The following is a 17,557-nucleotide window of genomic DNA, read 5'->3' on the forward strand; positions in this document are numbered from 1 at the left end:
TGGAAAACCTGTAAGAAAACTGTTTGACAGCTATTCCAGCTGCTTGATTTCCATGCAAGAGGACACAAAATAAAGTGGTCGATTATACAAACACTTGGGTTTGCTTACCACTAAGAAAGTGCTCCAAGTGACTTAGACACTAGAAGTCTTCAAGGCTGCCAAGATGCAACCCAGAGCTCTTGATGTCCAAGACCTACAATTTTCCTAAAAGTCTACACTTCAAAACATGAGTCTCGACTGTCAACAGAAATGGCAAACAATAGCAATTCCATGCAGTTTTCTAGGCAACCATCCAGACACTTGGTTGTATCACTGCTGTTGATTTAACTGAGGAACTAGATGCTACAAGAGACACAGAACTGCCTACCACTGCTATCCTTTCCTCCCTTTCTTTCTCACAACTTCTGTAACACATGTGACATGGCAACATACCATGGTATGCTGATCTGCTCTGTCTCGTGCCACCGGTAGTCATGTGAGGAAAAACCAGAGCTTGTGCATAGTGATTGGGAGGTTTTGGTAGTCCATAAAGCTCAGGGACAAAGAATGCACAACTCATCAGTCATTCTATTTCACTCAATGTATGAAATGAGCAGGGTAGAGGGAGGAAATACTATACTAATCTTCTAGTGCAGGCATTAACTGCACAGTCATAAAGTAAAAGTGGACATGGGGATGTCGGTGAGCATGTAAGTCCTATCCTGAATGTTGCCATACCATTGGGCCCACACATTGTGACCTGCAGAAGTCTCTGTAACCATGCTTAGTTAGATGTGATTACAAAGCTTCTATGGCTGGAGATCCATGCTTTTCAGGGTTTCCACTACAATAATCCTTTAACTGCATCCAGATCTTTGACCCAAACTTTGACCCAAAAATCATGAGTGGCAGCAGTGGCTAAGAAAGCGGGGGGGGGGGGGGCAGCAGGAAACAAGCATGGAGCCATCAAGCTGCTTTATCTCCTTCCTTTGCTGCCTTATTTCCAATCTCTAAGCTGCCTCCCTTCCACTGTCCTTCAGCTGCCTTGCTCCCAATCTCTAAGGAGTCTATGATTTCTAAGGACCCCCCCCCCCCTCCCAAATTGACATTCAAAAAGTGGGGGTATCTTGGAATTGATGGCATCCTAGATTCGGTGAAATAATGTACATACACAGTCATTCTTATCAAGTACAAAACAGGGATGTGGTATGGAAAGTTGAAGAGGATGTATGGCTCTCCAAAACTCACACACTGACAACTTCTATGAGCAGAAACTCTGGCCCCATGGATACTATGGTTCCTAGAGTTGGTTTCAAATTCTATGAAGCTGTGTTACTTTATAATTCTAGCATCTATTGACAGGTTGTTTTCTGGGACAGTCAGAGAAAACATCTTAAATTTATGCTCCCATCTAGGCTTTCTGCCTTAGACCAAAAAGTTGGAGAGGAAAAGCAATTCTGTGTTTTAGTGTCAATGTACAAGTGGTACAATTAATTTCTTTATGAAAATACATCACCACACAGTAATGTTAAACAAATTCTGGATTTAACTGCAATGGCTTGATGTTATTCCAAGCAGCAATGTTCTATCATGGCTCCCTTTAGAGTCAAGATGTTAAAAATTTCACAGCTTTTAATTTAATTACTATTTGAAGTGGTGGGGGCAGAGAGTGATTTCTTAGTAGCAGGGAGAATATTTGAGACTAAGGACATTACCACACAGTTGCCACGATCCCATATCATTTCCATGACATGGGATAATGGGAGGCCGCTGGCAAGCGTGCACTTCTGGGTGGATGGTGTAAATCTGCTATGCTGCTTCCCCTCCTTTATTTGTTTGGTTTTCAAAGTTTTTTATCAGCACTTCTCATTTATCTCTGGATATTTTTTTTAAAGTACAATGAGGGAAGAATGGAAAATGCCACCAAAGAAGCACCTGGACTCCGCACACAAGATATATCCTGGGACTGTGAAACTGTCAGGGACTATTTATGGGTTTTCTGGGGGGGGGGGGGGGGGTGGACCGGCAATGGAGATTGCCCAACATCATTCTGCTACTGTCCTGGTTTGCTACCTCCATGCACCAAAGTCTTAAAAGATTTTTTAGATTTTTTAAAAAGAATATTCATCTGACATGCCTCCTGTCCTTGTCTGTTTCTTGTGATTTTTGGAGACTTCCTATGATTTTTTTTAAACTGGGGGCAGGAAGGGTGCCTTTCCCCCCCTATCCCAGGAGTTTCTAATACAGGTGTATTAGAAACTTACCATATCTGCATCCATTGTGTTGGTTTCTTGAGCACTTCCAGGCTGCCCACTGATGACATTACAAATAGGGGTATGAGCTTTGGCACAAAACCTTTCTTCTGCCTTTCCTTCCCTCATTAGGTTTCTAGTTGTCCTAATGTTTAGGTGGAATCTAAAGATTCCACCTAAACATTAGGAAGAACTCCCTGATGGTAAGAGCTATCCGGCAGTGGAAAATACTGACTCAGAGGCTGATGGGAGTTTCTTTCTCTGGAGGGTTTCAGGTAGAGGCTGGATGGTCAGGGGTGCTGTTTCTGCATGGCAGGAAGTTGGACTGGATGGCCCTTGTGGTCTCTTCAAACTCTGATTCTATGATTTTAACTATTCGGTCAAATATTTCCTTTGCAATGCACTTTATTCAAGGAATAATATATTTTGTCCTTATACAAATATAGTGCTGAAATTGTATAGTGCTTTATACCAATGCATTTTAACTAACATTATTTCCAAAAGCAAACAAACAAACAAAAAACTGGGAATGGATGTGCTGGTGCAGGAGCATCGAAGGAAGGTGTTTTGATCATGGAAGGTATGATTGTGGAATCCCTCAAACATCACAGATCCCTCCTACACTGCCATATAATCTAGTATCTGATCCCAGATTATCTGCTTTAAATTGGATTATATGAGTCTGCACTGCCAGATAATCTGGGATAAGCAGATAATATGGGATCAGATCCAGGGATGTAGGGCAGTGTGGTAGCAGAAAGTATGAGAAGCCCCAGATATATTTAGATCAGGATTGAATGCATGAGTGGATACAACCATTACAAGGTTTTACAAGTCTTGTGATATCTAGAAACAGAAAGGAAACATTTGCCAGAGCTACCGGCCCATCTGGATTTAACTTGTTCAGGTCTATAAAAAACAACTTGATTCTTGAAGCATAGTCTGGCCTCATATCCATGATTCATTTATCCACAGCCCACAAAAAGTCCTTTCTAGGCATGTTCGAGATTCTCTAGTGTGATTTTATGGTATTCTTGACCCAGACTTCAATACTTCAATATGATTGGCTATTATTACTGATTTTCACATATCCACATTACATCCAGGAGCACATCCCCTATGGATATGAGCATCATACTGAAAGAAAAATATAAAGCCCTAAAAAATACTTTTATTTCACCTTGCTAGCAAATGATGTTCAAAGGTAGCCATGTCAAGGTTAAAGAGTCAGTTCTGACCTAACATTCCTAATCCCCCAATATGACTGCAAAGATTAGCATACAATTCAGAAACTACCTCAGACAGAAGACAGAAGAATAAGAAACAAATTGAAAACAATCCAAGATTAAATCCCACAAAAAACAGCTGGTCCTTAAAAACAGGAAGATATTTTGGAGGGGAGTCTATTAATCTGGACACTACAACGGAAATGGCTCTGTACCAAACAGCCACAGTAGTAATTTCAAAATAATGGTTTACACAAGCAACCTATTATGTAAATGATGTAACTTTAAAATAAACTCTGGTGGTTGAGTAGGAAAAAAAATCCTCCCAAGCAAATGGTGATGGTTCTGTTTTCAAGGGATGAGTTCATCTTTGTTTTACAAGCTGAATTTGTTTCAAATAAATAAATAACATTCCTAGTTTAAAAGTTGTCAAGGAGACAAACGTGTTAGTTTAAGCCTGTACAACATAGTTCATTGATCATTCCAAATTAATAATCCATATCATGATCCATATTTCAAACCCATCACCATGTTTATGATTTATCCCCATAACCTTATTATATATGAGTTAAATTTACATGTTATTAAATTTAAAAATGCTAAATAGTTCAGACTTGAGATATTCAAAAACTCAAGGAAGTAGATTTTCGATATAGTTAAGAATATTAAAAAGCAGGACCATTATAAAATTTCAACTTTCATGTAAAACCAATGGAGTGTAAGGGAACTCTGCGCTTTCCTTTCCAGCACATTTCACAGTCCCACCAGGATCTGAATTAATGCCTTTAGTGAAATAAGCAGCTTGTGGTTTTTTGTTTTACTTTAACTCAAGCAACAACATAAGAACCTGCATTTGAATGTGTATGGAAATACAGAGTCACATCTAGCCCCAGGAAAAAGAAATCAGGGCTCAACTTAGTTCTATAATACATACATAGTGTGTATGTATTTTTTTCTTTTTACTTGAAAATATTGTCCTCATTTGAACTGGAACTAGATGGACAGGAGAGGGATGTTTAAACGTCCATTCCCAATTTATATAACCACGCCACACAGAGGGGAGGGGAAGGGGGAAATGACTCAGTTGATGCCATTTCCCCCCTCTTTTAGCCTTTGCTCATTAAACATCCTCCACGTATGTAAAGCAGACATGATCCAGATGGGGATCACATGTGCCTACTTATAAGTAAGAGAGAAACTGATCTGAATTCTGTAGAACATATATTTACTGTAGAGTTTAGTTTAGCCTGAGTCAGAGTTTCCTCAAAATCTGCACATAATCATGAACACATGGTTTTAGTCCTTCTTAATCTTTCAGTTCATGTTTGCCCAATTACAGAAATGTTGCTAGTGGTTGAAAAACTATTTATGTCAAATGATCTGGGGTTGTTTCAGCCCATGAGTTCACAGAGAATACAAATAATAATGGCTGACAATGTACACTGCGTTTTGATGCCAGAGAAAAAGAATAATCCCCAGCCTCACCCCATGTAGCTTAGATCCTTAGTTCCCTTTTTCTTTCTTTCAAAAGTGCATAATGGAAACCATTTGGTTTTCAAGAAACAGCCCGACAGCAATGATCTCTGGCTGAACTGAAGTGGAAAACAGCTGCAGAATCACAATACAGTATTCAGTAAGCCCCACCTAAGTGAATGGAGGGCAGCATCTCACCAAAATATATGTTACCTTCATGACACACATTTCTGAGCACCTGAAGCAATGATGAATTGCTCTGCTAGATCTGACTCTTTGTGTAGATATGTGTCTGCCTATAAATATGGCTAAAATATATTTGTAGGGTGCGTAATTCCAAACTCCACTTGCTCTCACTCCTCCCCTCAACCCTCTTTGTCTCGCTGCACTGAACTGAGCTTGGAACCGTCACCGCAACTCCCATTTTTTGCAGAGTTGTAATCTCCCCAAAATCACTTTTTCAGGCTCCGCTGGCTTTTGTGTCCATGCTTTACAGCCTTTTGCACTGACTTCATGCACAAATCAAAATGCAACTAGCACAAAAGGTGTGAGTGGATTTTACATCTGTACTGCTATCCACTGCACAGTTCGGCCCTAGATGAGCACAAGCTAATGTCTGCAACTGGTGTTTGTAGCTAAATACATATATTCCTTTATCAGGCATGTTCTGAAGCATTCCACTGTATTGCGTTTGCTCACAGGATACCCTTGGAGTCTCAGAAAGGCAATATCTATGGACCCAGGTCCATAGATTTATGGACCCAGAATCCCAACTTTGTAAGCTGCTAAAGCAATCCTGCTTCTAAGGTTAAGAAAACAATTTCACTTACTGCTGTAGTGAACCAAGTAGTAACACACTACCAACTGAGGAACTGCCCTGAACTGATGGGTTGTTTTTTTGTTTTAATAACCTATACTGTGCCTCATATGTAGGCTCTCTTCAAAGCAAACTATATAGCACAATACTAGATAGGAATGGAAAGGATGTTCAAAAAATTGCAATTTTTTTGTCCAGGTCAAGGAACCCTGATCAGTAAAGTCCTTATACTGAAACAAGTGGGATAAAATACAGCAAATAAATAAATAGGAACATAATTTTCACAGTTCAGGACTTGCTCTAAGGAAAACTTGAACATGGTGCAGAAAATGCCATTCACAGTACAAAAAACAGTGTGACTTTTCTGCAGAGTAAGTCCCCAACTGAAATTTTATGGCAACACAGAAACATTTTCTGTGCAGAAAAAAACCTGTTTCATCTATTTTTAATGAGTTTTCAGTGCAAAACAGGCAGATTTTTCACAGAGCAAGTCCTGAAATGTGAAGAGGTTTCTGAAACTGAATGGAAGACTTTATCACATTGAGAAGAAAACTGCTATAAATAATTGTTGCATCCTTTGAGGAGGAAATTAGTGTAGAATTACACTATAATGCATTAACAAGCAACATTAAGGGATTCATCAGTTGTGGAAATTGGAACACGAAGCTCCTCACATATGAACACACTAGAGCTCCTTATACTTCCCTATTTATACTGATAGGAATATTATCTGACAGACCATGCATCCCACACCTCAATCTAGGTCTCAGTTATTTTCTGCAAATGCATTCCCATGTAAGTTATGATTTTGAAACTTTTTTCATACTAAACATTTGCTACTTCTACTAGAAATAAGGTGGCTATGTCCCACTGTACAGAGTACAAACTTCTATTTAGTTGTTCATCCCAAGTTTGGTTCAAAGTTCAAAAATGGACAGCAGTGACTCTGCAGCTGTTCATTAGCATCTATTACTTCGGCAGCAAACTGAGCGTAAGCAAAGAGGTCATTTGGTCACAGTCTTCTCCACAATGGTGAGCTGTTCTGGTTAAATTATGAATTTTGTTTTCTAAGTCTGTATTTAAATATGGATGGTATAATATCCATATTTCATACAGAACTATCCTCTTTTTTATTATGCATTTCCTCTTTGTGGGAATGACCACTCTAAGAAGATAGGTAACAAATAAAGAATTGAGAAAACTGGACACACACAGCAGCCTTTGAAATTACGATCACGGTGATATGCTCTGATTAATGAAAGGTTAAATCCATCCAAATTGATTCAGAATCAAACTCATTTAGAGCTTTTTGGGACAACAGCCCTCACATTTGCAAATTAACTCCCTTTCCTAAGCTGAAATTGGACTGCTCAAAAATGAGAAAAGTACAAAGAAGAATGGGGTCTCTATTGGTTTTCAGAACTCAACAATGAACGTTTCTAAATATGCTTGAACTCTCCATTATTAGTACATAATTTTAGCAGTTTTATCCTTTTGGGTAAATAAGTTAGAGGATTAAAAATAGCCTTCTGGAGCTCTTGCTGGAGGAAAGAACTATTTAGAGGTCTGGGCCAACACAGAAGCAGCCTTTTAGTTAAGCATCAGCAGTTATTTTCTTCCACTCACAATTTGGTATGTTAGGAAAGTCAAGGGACAGAAAATTGTCAAGTTGAGATTGATACTACCAAGACTCCATAAACCTAGGTGGAATTTGGAAGCTATTCTTACAATACAACTTTCTGAAACACCGCCCATTTCTGAAATTCTTCTTCATCCTAAGCTTTATACCTGATTTATCTTTAGTTCACTTTCAATATGTTTTTAAAGTAATAGCTGTATTACTCAAACAGAAGAGTACCTTGTATTTGGCTTCAGGTTCTCAATGGGTAAATTTGTGTTTCCTGAAGACTTGGTTGACCATTTGTTTCTGATGAAGTCATCATATGATGCACTGTAAACCAAATATCCTGTGAAGAAAAGAAGATGATATATTAAGCTGGGAGATAGAAAGGAAGCCTTACAGTCCAATACACCACCTGAATTACTATCAGGTCAATATGCAGTAACCATTGGTCGTATTCCTTTGAAGACTTTTGAGAGGTCCTTCCACTTAGACTGATTACCTCTTTGTTGTTCTTCCAGTGGCAGAAAAAGAAAGAATTTACTCAAGCAAGTCTTAAGCATGTAAGTTGGTCTGTTGCTATAGTGATTTTTAATTTGTCAAGCAGTATGACTTTTATGGTTGTAATCGTGCTTTGTTTATTCATTATCAAGATACCTTTAACAAAGATTTTGTTTTTAAAGTGCATTTTACTATCATTCAAGAGAGGAGGTCCAATTCCCATCTCCACCAGCAATGCATAGCAGTTGACAAAGGTAACTCTAGAGCAGGTGGTTCTCAACCTGTAGGTCCCCAGATATATTGCCCTACCACTCCCAGAAATCCCAGCCAGTTTACCAGCTGTTAGGATTTCTGGGAGTTGAAGACCAAAACATCTGGGGACCCTCAGGTTGAGAACCACTGCTCTAGAGGGTACAGGTTGAAAAAGGCTGCTATATATCATTGGATAAGATTTGGTTTGAAGAAAGTGTGTCCTGAAATTTCCCTGGATTTGTGGTCACAACCCCTCTATTGACTTCAAAGAACAAAGTCCCCATTATAACCCCTCTAAATGTGAATACATTCCTCATGTAGAAGAGATGTAGACTTGTTCTACCGTTCATACTCATAAAATGGCATCTCATATTGATCCTATTCTGTTTCTCTTTTTAATGCTAGAAAAGACTAATATTGCTACTGTAATAATAAAATGACAATGGCAATGATGACAATCATGATGATACTGGCCACAGTAGTATATCAAAGTTTATTCTAGGGACTAAGAATGAAATTTCATTTATTTTTTCCTTGACATATACCAATCGAGTAGCAACTATGTGTGTGTGCATGTGTGTGTGTGTGTGGGGGGGGGGGGTAGGTGGGGAGTTACTTAGTACCACAAATATGCATTTGTTGTGTATATCCAAGCCAAATGTCTGTCAATATTGCTGATATGGAGAATTTCTGATTGTATTAGATACTTGAGTTTTGGAGAGAGAAGTAATGTTGCCACATCCAAATGCATGGCCTGTTCTCATAGAACTATTCTTCAAATTTCTTATTCTGCCTTAAAGCACAGAACTAACCACAACGGAAAGACCCAGATAAATACACTCTATCAACACATTAAAGAAAAATCCGATATGTTGACATTCCACTTAATCATGTCTAACAGACATTCACATCTTACAATAGACTTTTCATTCAATAAATCTAGATTAATATGTTTTAATGCTATTTACATTCGGAAGTGTGTCTGCATTGTATTATTCTCTTCTTGTCTGGCTCTGAGCCAATGCACCTGGTGGGTTTCCTTGAGATTTTGAAGATGGTGGGTATTATCAGCCACATAATCCAATTTTAAATTTGTGGTTACCATTGTCATGTGCCTTCAAGTCTACTCCAACTCAAGGCAAACCTATAAACATGTTTTATTGGCAGGATTTATTCAGAGGAGATGTGTTATTGCCTTTCTATAAAGCTAAGAGTGCCATTGCCAGGCCACCTAGTGGGTTTCCATGGCTGAGTAGAAATCTGAATCCTGGTCTCCCATAGGTCTAGTTCAACACTTAAAACTTCAACTGACTCTTAATGTTAGATTAGACAAATCCATTTCATTTTTAAAGCCCAAGTAATATCTTTGGTGTTATTCATGGTTTAGCCTTTAGCATTTGAAATGTTTTTTCCTCTATCTCTAAACTGCCTTTGTCAAAAATCTAAGAGAACAACTGATTTCAGATAAGTCTTTTGAATATCTGAGGGCTGAAATGGTGCACTGCTTGTTGCTGCATGGAGCTATACTGGAATATGTATGAATTATGTTAATTTCAAATACTTCTTCAAGATGAATAATAATAAAGTTTACCCTTAAAACTAGTAATTTATTCTAATTTTGCTTATCAGTTTGCAATTTCTGAGCCATTAGTCCTGTGGTACAGTACTACAGAACCAAGAGATTGTCACTATGACTTAGCCATCTTCAAGCAGGAGCCACATGTTTGTGTTGGACTTAGAGCTTGGAAGACTTTTTTTGCCTCCAACTCTCAAAATTATGAACTAAGTGTAGTCCAAAAAAAACTTTTCCAAGGTCTGACTGGTACTACAACTGAAGATGGCAAGTGATTGAGGAAAGCTGCGGTTAGTGAAATAACATGTCATTGTTTCAATGCAATGACCCTTGAGTGTGAACAAGGTGAAAGCTCTCTGTTTGATTCCAAGACCTTATCCCACTACCTTTCACAAAACCCTAAGTGGGAAGAGGCTCCATCAATCAGACTACTGTCCCTTGCCACAGAATCCATTTGAAATTATTATTATTATTATTATTATTATTATTATTATTTTATTATTATTTATACCTCACTTTTTCTCTCTACAAGGAAACTCAAAGCAGTGTTCTCCATCATGTTAGAAAAAAAATGCATCCAAATATAGGCAAAGCAGGGTATGTACCCTCAAGTCACTAGATCCTATCTGCTTGCAAGCTCAGAAAGGTCAGACCACATTAGCAGTTGGAAAGGGGACGATTAAGGAATACTAGATGCTGCAAACTATATTTCAGAGGAAATCAATAGCAAACCACTTTTGAGTATTCCTTGCCCAGGAAAATCCTGTGAAATTCATGGGATCATCATACATCAACAGGTGCCTTGAAGCACATACAGAGGCAACATGATATGTATTTTATTACGTTCCAAAAATAAGATGGTGATTAATTCATGTGTTCAGTTTTTAAAGCTTTATATAAAAACCCATTCCATATGGACAGGATTCTATGGTGTCAAAGGAATGGAGCATACACAGAGATATCCACCAGCAGCTCACCGCACAAGCAGAATTCACACTTCAGGGTTGGCCAATAGTGCTTGCCCAACAGCCCAAATTTCCCAAAATCTGAAACTGTTCACAAGGTTGGTTGAGATAGTGACACTTTTGATTTCTAATAGCTGAATGTACACAAATTTTGTTTCATGCACAAAAACTGTTAGAAGTATTATACATAAAAATACCTTCATGCAATGTGTATAATAAAATTAACTGAATGCTGCATCTAGGATCACATATTCAAGATGTTTCATCATGTAGCACATGCAAATATAGGTATTCAAAAATTAAAAAGTATAAATCCAAAACACTTCTGGTTCCAAGCATTTTGGATAAGAGAAACTCTATGTATATAATCCTTTTAACCTTGATATGTGAATCAATAGGACATAAGGTGATTCATTAACACATTAAAATATGTAATAAAACGTTAAAAGAATAATATACTTTGGTTAAAACAAATTGTGACATCACATTGAAAAATCACTTCCATAAATTCATTAATACTTCATTGGTCATGTCCATTTGAGCTTGGTTAATTAATAAAAACATGCCTATATTAAAAAAATGGCAGCAAAATGAAAGTTTGCTCAGTGCAGATATCATCAGTAATGAAAACCAACTGATTGGCAAACCATCACAAGATCATTCATCACAAGTAGATGGTATTACTGTACCTGTGACCATGTCTCCATGCATAGGTTTAGCCCAGTCAAGAATCACAAAGGAATGACAGCCTTCAACAGCTACTACGGTAATATTGTGAGGGGCCTTCTGAGGACGCATCTCTGTGTTTTTTAGGTCATTGGGTATGATTTCATCCAGGCTCTCTACTTGGAAATGATCCAGTGCCTCTGTCAATGAGCAAGGAGCTCCCGGGTCTTTGTTTAGATAAGTCACATAAGGAGCTGGAACAAAATAGAAAGTGGAATTATTTATTCCAAAAGTCTCCCAAAACGGATTGATTATTTTTTTTAAAAGAAAACAAAATCCCATAATTAAAAATAATTTCAACAGTGAGTTGAAATTGCAAACCAGATAAAGTATGCATTTAAAGTACACCAGTAAATTAGACATTCATTTCCTGAACTAATAACAAGTACATTTTTTCTGCTATTTTTTTAAAAATCAAGTCTGTAAACTGATGCCACCTGGAGACCTCCTAGAACAGTAAAGAATTCACATAAATCCACTGGGGTGGAAACCACCAGCACAACAAAAATTCACTGTGTTCAGGACGGAAGTCTGAGGAAAGGAATGATCTGAGAACAACAAGTTGCATTCATATACATGAATACTCATGGAACACACCCATGTTTGTTTATAAGGTTCAGAAAGTATATTAAGGATCAGCAAGTGATAGCCCTTGGGCTAAATCCAATCTACTTAGCATCTCCATCACCCTAAAAGCTTTAATGAGTGCGTCCTTCTGCCTTAGGCAGCAAAGTATGTTAGGCAACCTGACTTTCCCCCACTACCATTCCACAAAATACCTATGGCATGAAAAAAAAACCCCAACATCCAAGAGAAAGAATTGCTAGAAAAAAAACTATCTGTGGTACTGAAGAAGGCCATGAAAAATAACTGGATAAGAAGTGACTTAGAGGGCAAAATTGGGCACCACTCTTGGAAATATATTTCTGCATTACAGAAACAAAAATGTTCACTTAAACATAGCTTATGCATTAATGAACAAATGTTTATTCAGTTACGGTTTACAGATTTTATTAAAAGTGCGCCCTTTGCCCCACTCCCTTTGAATGACATGAGGTATTCATAAGGACTTTTAAAAATTTATCTTGTTAAGACTTCATTCCTTCAGGGAGTAATATTCCAACACCTGCTTATTTTCAGACACTCTCAATTCTTTCTAATTCAAATAACTGAGAAACGCTTTCTGGAAGAGGAAAGGCATGCCATTCAACCACTTGACAGAAATCAGCTCAACATCCCTTTAAAGCCTTGATTATCAGATATACAGGTTACTAGTTGTTGTTTAAAGAATTAATTAAATGGTCAACTCTGACAAGTGACATCTAAGGGCTAAGATGGCGCTGGGCATGACTTCACAAACTAACACACATGCACACTCCATTCCCACAGAGCTGCCATCAATCACTGGAAAAAAATTGGCAAGTGCGGAATGTCTGTCATCAGTTGGATTTGGCTCCATAGTGCTACTGTAATAAATAGATCTAAGGCAAAATTTGTTGCTGCTTAATTCATTTTCAAATTACCACAATGCAGATTTTCAGCAGGTTGGCATGGCCAAATTACAAACACAGACATTTTTAGCATGCAGAGGCCATCTGCGAGTGTTTTCCAAGGGGGGTGAGAAGGAAATAACAAACTCCAGGCAAGTCCAACTCTTTCAGTAAGAGGAAAGCAATGGCAAACTGCCCCTGTATACATCTTGCCAAGAAAAGATTGCCGTAAGTCAGAGTTGACCGAAAAACACACTGCAACAATAATGGGAGACACTTCCTGTTAAATCAGCATTCACTCTGCACTTAGCATCATGTGTAGCTATACCATTAAATCACTGAAATTGAAGAAAAGAGAGCTTCAGACATACCAGTAAATCGTTTCTTTCCAGCAGCATCATATTCTGAGAGAGGATCTGTGCCTGTGACACTGAACTCTGGGAAGATGGTTTCAGGCAGGGCTTCTGTTGTGGTGGTTGCAATGGTGGTGGTAGAGGGAGGCAACGTGGTTTCAAAAAACTCATAGTCTAAGTAAAAAAAGGAAGATCAGAAACATTAGGCCTATTAATGCATGTCACACATCATAGATCCAGTGTACAGTGCCAGTGAATGTGCTCTAGATTCTGTCATATGAGGCAGCCAAATTGCAATCATAGCAGTAGAATAGGATCTTTGGTTGGGATTTATCATAGGCTTTGAGGCTATATTTAAGAGGAAGGAACTGATAAAACCACTTCTTAGGTATACCTTGCCTTTAAAAGCCCTACAAAAGTAATAAGTCGACAGAATTAAGGTCTCAAACAAATCAAATATTTCAGCAGCACCCACTACTACTACCCCTGGCACTGGCAACAAAAGGAGCTATGGATACTCTAGGTGCTCCTTACTCACCGACATCCTACTGGTTCCTACTCACAATGCATGCACATCAGGGCTAGTGGTATTAATGTTTGATTCCATTGTACACAAAGACATTTGAAATATAATACCTGCAAACATGACATGAAATGGTTAGTGATCAGAGATTAATAGGATCTGTGTATGGATCTCGCCCAGTAAACTTTATTTTGATCCTTGGAACACCGAGAACAATTCTAAAATAACTACATTTTTTCAGCTGCACAGAAGTGTGTGTTGAGTCTAGACTATTAGTACACATCTGAGATGTATTTCTGGAGAACAGCAAGAAAGGACAGTAGCCCAATACTGCAAAAGAAAGATGTTTTACTATCCACCAATACCTTCATCATATATCACGTAAGATTCTGTTGTCCCAGTTACATCAGCATCAAGCCCTGAGAATGTATCTATAGAAGAAAGAAGACATTTAAACAGTTTTAAAAGTCTCTTTTTTATCTGAAATCTTGCTGTAAAACAAGTTTTAAGCAAAGCAGGGGTAAACAACTGTGTGAAGGCCAGGGGCCAATTTTCCTCACCACATCACTCCCCATCATGAGCTACATTCTCCACAGCAAGCCCCAATACTTCCATTTTCTATGTAATCTACCTCAAAATGATAACAGGAAGTGATAATGCAATATTTCTCATTTGCTATTTTGAGAGGAACATAAGAAAATGTATTAGGGTGTTGTGGGGTCCTTGCATGGGTGGTGCCTTGCATTTTTTCCATGTATTTGGAGGGGTCTTTCTGCAACATTATCTAAAATGACACTTTTAAAAATTAAAAGGTATTTAAGGCACCCACAAGGAAATGCTAGAAAAATACCGGCAATTTGATCAAGGAGGAACTTTACAAACAAAGCTCTTTGGCAGGGAAGATGGAGCGACAGCACCCCCCCCCCCCGGTGGCCGAACCAAGCACAAGCCTCCAAGATGCTGAAGATGGGAACGCCTATATATACCTCTATCTATGCACAGTTGTCTATCCTGTCAGTGTATAACAGAATTGAATGTTTGTCGGATATGTGTTCTGTTATCTGCCCTTCAGAGTGAGAAGGGCGGAATACAAATACTGTAAACAAACAAACAAACAATCCATAGACCACATCATGGACAGCTCTAGTTGAAAGCCTATCACTTATATGTTAAAGAACCAAATATCAGGTCAACCCAACAGTTGAAATGGTAGATTAAAACGCATGAACATAAGAACCACCATTAATGTGCCCTTTGAGCCAACTTCTACAATGCAAATTTTCTTCTTTGCTGTGCTTTCTCCTGTCTCAAGCAGGTTAGCCATCCCTCCCACACCTCTGCAATGCTGAAAGGATCCATAGTCTCCTGTCAAATGTTTAAAAACATGCTCATCTATATTAATGGTGATGCAGCAGTACAGGGCCCAAACCAAAGAGCAGTACTTTCTTCCACAAGAGACATTCATTTGACCTGCCGTCAACTATGAAAAATGATGATTGATACATCCATTGTAACACAAGAGAGTTCATACGAAATGAATGCAAATTACTGGGGGTTTAAATTAAGAACTGGAGGTTTAAATTAAGAATTTAATGTTTTTGTTGAGGTTCACTATCTGAAAAGTTTCTATCACACAACTGAGTTTATCTTAAAAGTTTTTCAGCCTCTTGTTTGTTTGTAATCCAAATGTATTTTATACCATATTGTTACCCTGGAGCAGAAAAAAGGAGAAATAACAGGTTTCCCCCCCCCCTTAAAATGCATTTCATTTATCAACTAAACACAGACTTCCCATTCTAATTAATCTGGCAGAATAACATAGAGGTCTCCAATAATTTTCCACGTTATCTCTTTTTTCCCCATATGGAAAATTAATTTTTTTCAAGCCAACTTTAGAAAATGATTAAACTAATTGGAAAATATGAATTGGGTATACTTTTTTTTACTTGCCAAGGATGCACAAAAAGTCATTTGTTATAAACATGAGGCTATATTTCATGTCTGTATTTACTCAGGTGCACTGGGAATTTAAAAGGACAGAACAAACAATGGAAGCTGAAACTACAAGTTCTGCAAAAGAAGCAGAACTTGACATCAAATATCAAAAGCAATGGAAAGGCAGATGAGATCTGCCAACAAGATAACAGAATGTGGAAACCTTGTATTTAGGATGAAATCTGGGTGGAAAGAATTGTGAAAGTTTTCTTGGTTAAGGGGACAAGTTGAATGCTAGTAAAAAGGGGATGAAACTATTAGGAAAAACTATAAAATAAAACTACAAAACAATTAAACTTAGCAAGAAAATCAAACAAACTGCCAAGATCCCAGCAGATTTGCCACCTCCACCACCATCTTGAATTAAATCAAGATGAATATGGAAAACCATTTGTTCCTTTAGAACAGTGGTTCTCAACCTGTAGGTCTCCAGATGTTTTGGCCTTCAACTCCCAGAAATCCTATCAGCTGGTAAACTGGCTGGGGTTTTTGGGAATTGTGGGCCAAAACACCTGGGGGCCCACAGGTTGAGAACCACCAATATTTTCATCATTTCAGCTTAAAACCTATTAACCACTTCTGTTTCATTTGATACAGATCCACTGGCAGTGTTTCCACCCACCTAACAAGCATACAGAAGGCAGATCCACAAAATCATGGATACATATGAACACAACTAGTTAAAAAAGAAGAGCAGCTTTACTAAGATCAGGAAATTATGAAGCTAAGATAACACAGAAAATCTGGATGGCTTCACCCATAATACTTCCAAAGCTTATTGCTGTCTCTCAGATTTACAGATCTATATTTTCCAGTAATGTGATAGCTGCAGTTATAAAAGTGACTTTAAAGGCTTTGTTGACTACAGTTTTTTCAAAGAAGTTGAGTCTGTCTGGAGTTTCATTGCCACATAAACTTGGGCTCCTCATGTATTTTCTGACTGCAAAGCAGAACTGTAGCTGGTAAAGTCATCTTTATAAATATTAAGGAGGAAATTGGACCACAGGGTTATGAGAAGAACCCACAGCAGAGTTTTTTCACACCACATTTTTATGCCCATTTGGAATGGTTTTATAAGATTCCTGAGAAATGGCGAAAGATTTATATGATCTGAAGAGAAATCAGAGAAATAACAGTATATTCTGCAGAAGTTGCTGTCGTTTTTCTTCACTGTGGGAGAACATTCTGTAATATCCTTTGCAGGCATACATTTACTGCATTTGATAGCAGTAGCATATGTAAAGGCAAGTTGTTATCTGACTTGGACATCACATAGGGACCAGTGAGTAGTCTTGCAGTGCTTTCCCCTTTCCATCAGCTGTTTTGCTACCCTTGCCAGCCAGCCAAACTGCTGAGTTCAAAAGATCTTGTATATTTATCCATTATAGCATATAGTCTCTAACAGGATTACAATAGCTCTGGTATTTTAGAAAGTGCAAACATAATTCAAGCAGCATCCTGTCTTTCCATATTTCCATCTGTATCACTGGCAGAGGAGTTGATGAAAAATCTTGAATTTTTGAACAGGGCAGCTGTTTTTATGCCGTGAATCAAATCCTCTATAGATTTGCTTTTCTCCGTCAATGATATTGTGTGAAGAGAAACACTGGGGCCAGACCAGCTGGAGAAGTGGTAGCTGGAAAAGAGAAAGAGAGAGAAAAGAAAGGTCAGGTTTCAAAATATTACTTAGGCAGATATTCTTAGCACATCCATATCCTAAGCCAGAATGCTTTGCACACACGTTCGTTTCTAGTTCAGGGATCGTTCCACTCACACGTGTTTGGTCTTTCTTTTATGTATTTTATCCACTT

The 17,557-nt window shown here is 38.1% G+C and overlaps 1 protein-coding gene across 2 annotated transcripts in view; it reads right to left on the minus strand.

Moving 5' to 3' along the window:
* The window catches only part of FNDC1 (fibronectin type III domain containing 1), a 97,445-nt gene that overhangs the window by 20,240 nt on the left and 59,648 nt on the right, over window positions 1–17,557 (minus strand). For both annotated transcript variants that reach the window (XM_060753662.2, XM_060753660.2), the window contains exons 11-14: window positions 14,117–14,182; window positions 13,247–13,402; window positions 11,349–11,579; window positions 7,606–7,714 (exon numbers count right to left, since the gene is read on the minus strand). In XM_060753662.2, coding sequence (XP_060609645.2) covers window positions 7,606–7,714; window positions 11,349–11,579; window positions 13,247–13,402; window positions 14,117–14,182 — 562 coding nt within the window. The remainder of the gene's footprint in view (window positions 1–7,605; window positions 7,715–11,348; window positions 11,580–13,246; window positions 13,403–14,116; window positions 14,183–17,557) is intronic.

This window comes from Anolis sagrei, chromosome 1 (assembly GCF_037176765.1).
Source record: "Anolis sagrei isolate rAnoSag1 chromosome 1, rAnoSag1.mat, whole genome shotgun sequence".
Classification (NCBI taxonomy): Eukaryota; Metazoa; Chordata; class Lepidosauria; order Squamata; family Dactyloidae; genus Anolis; species Anolis sagrei.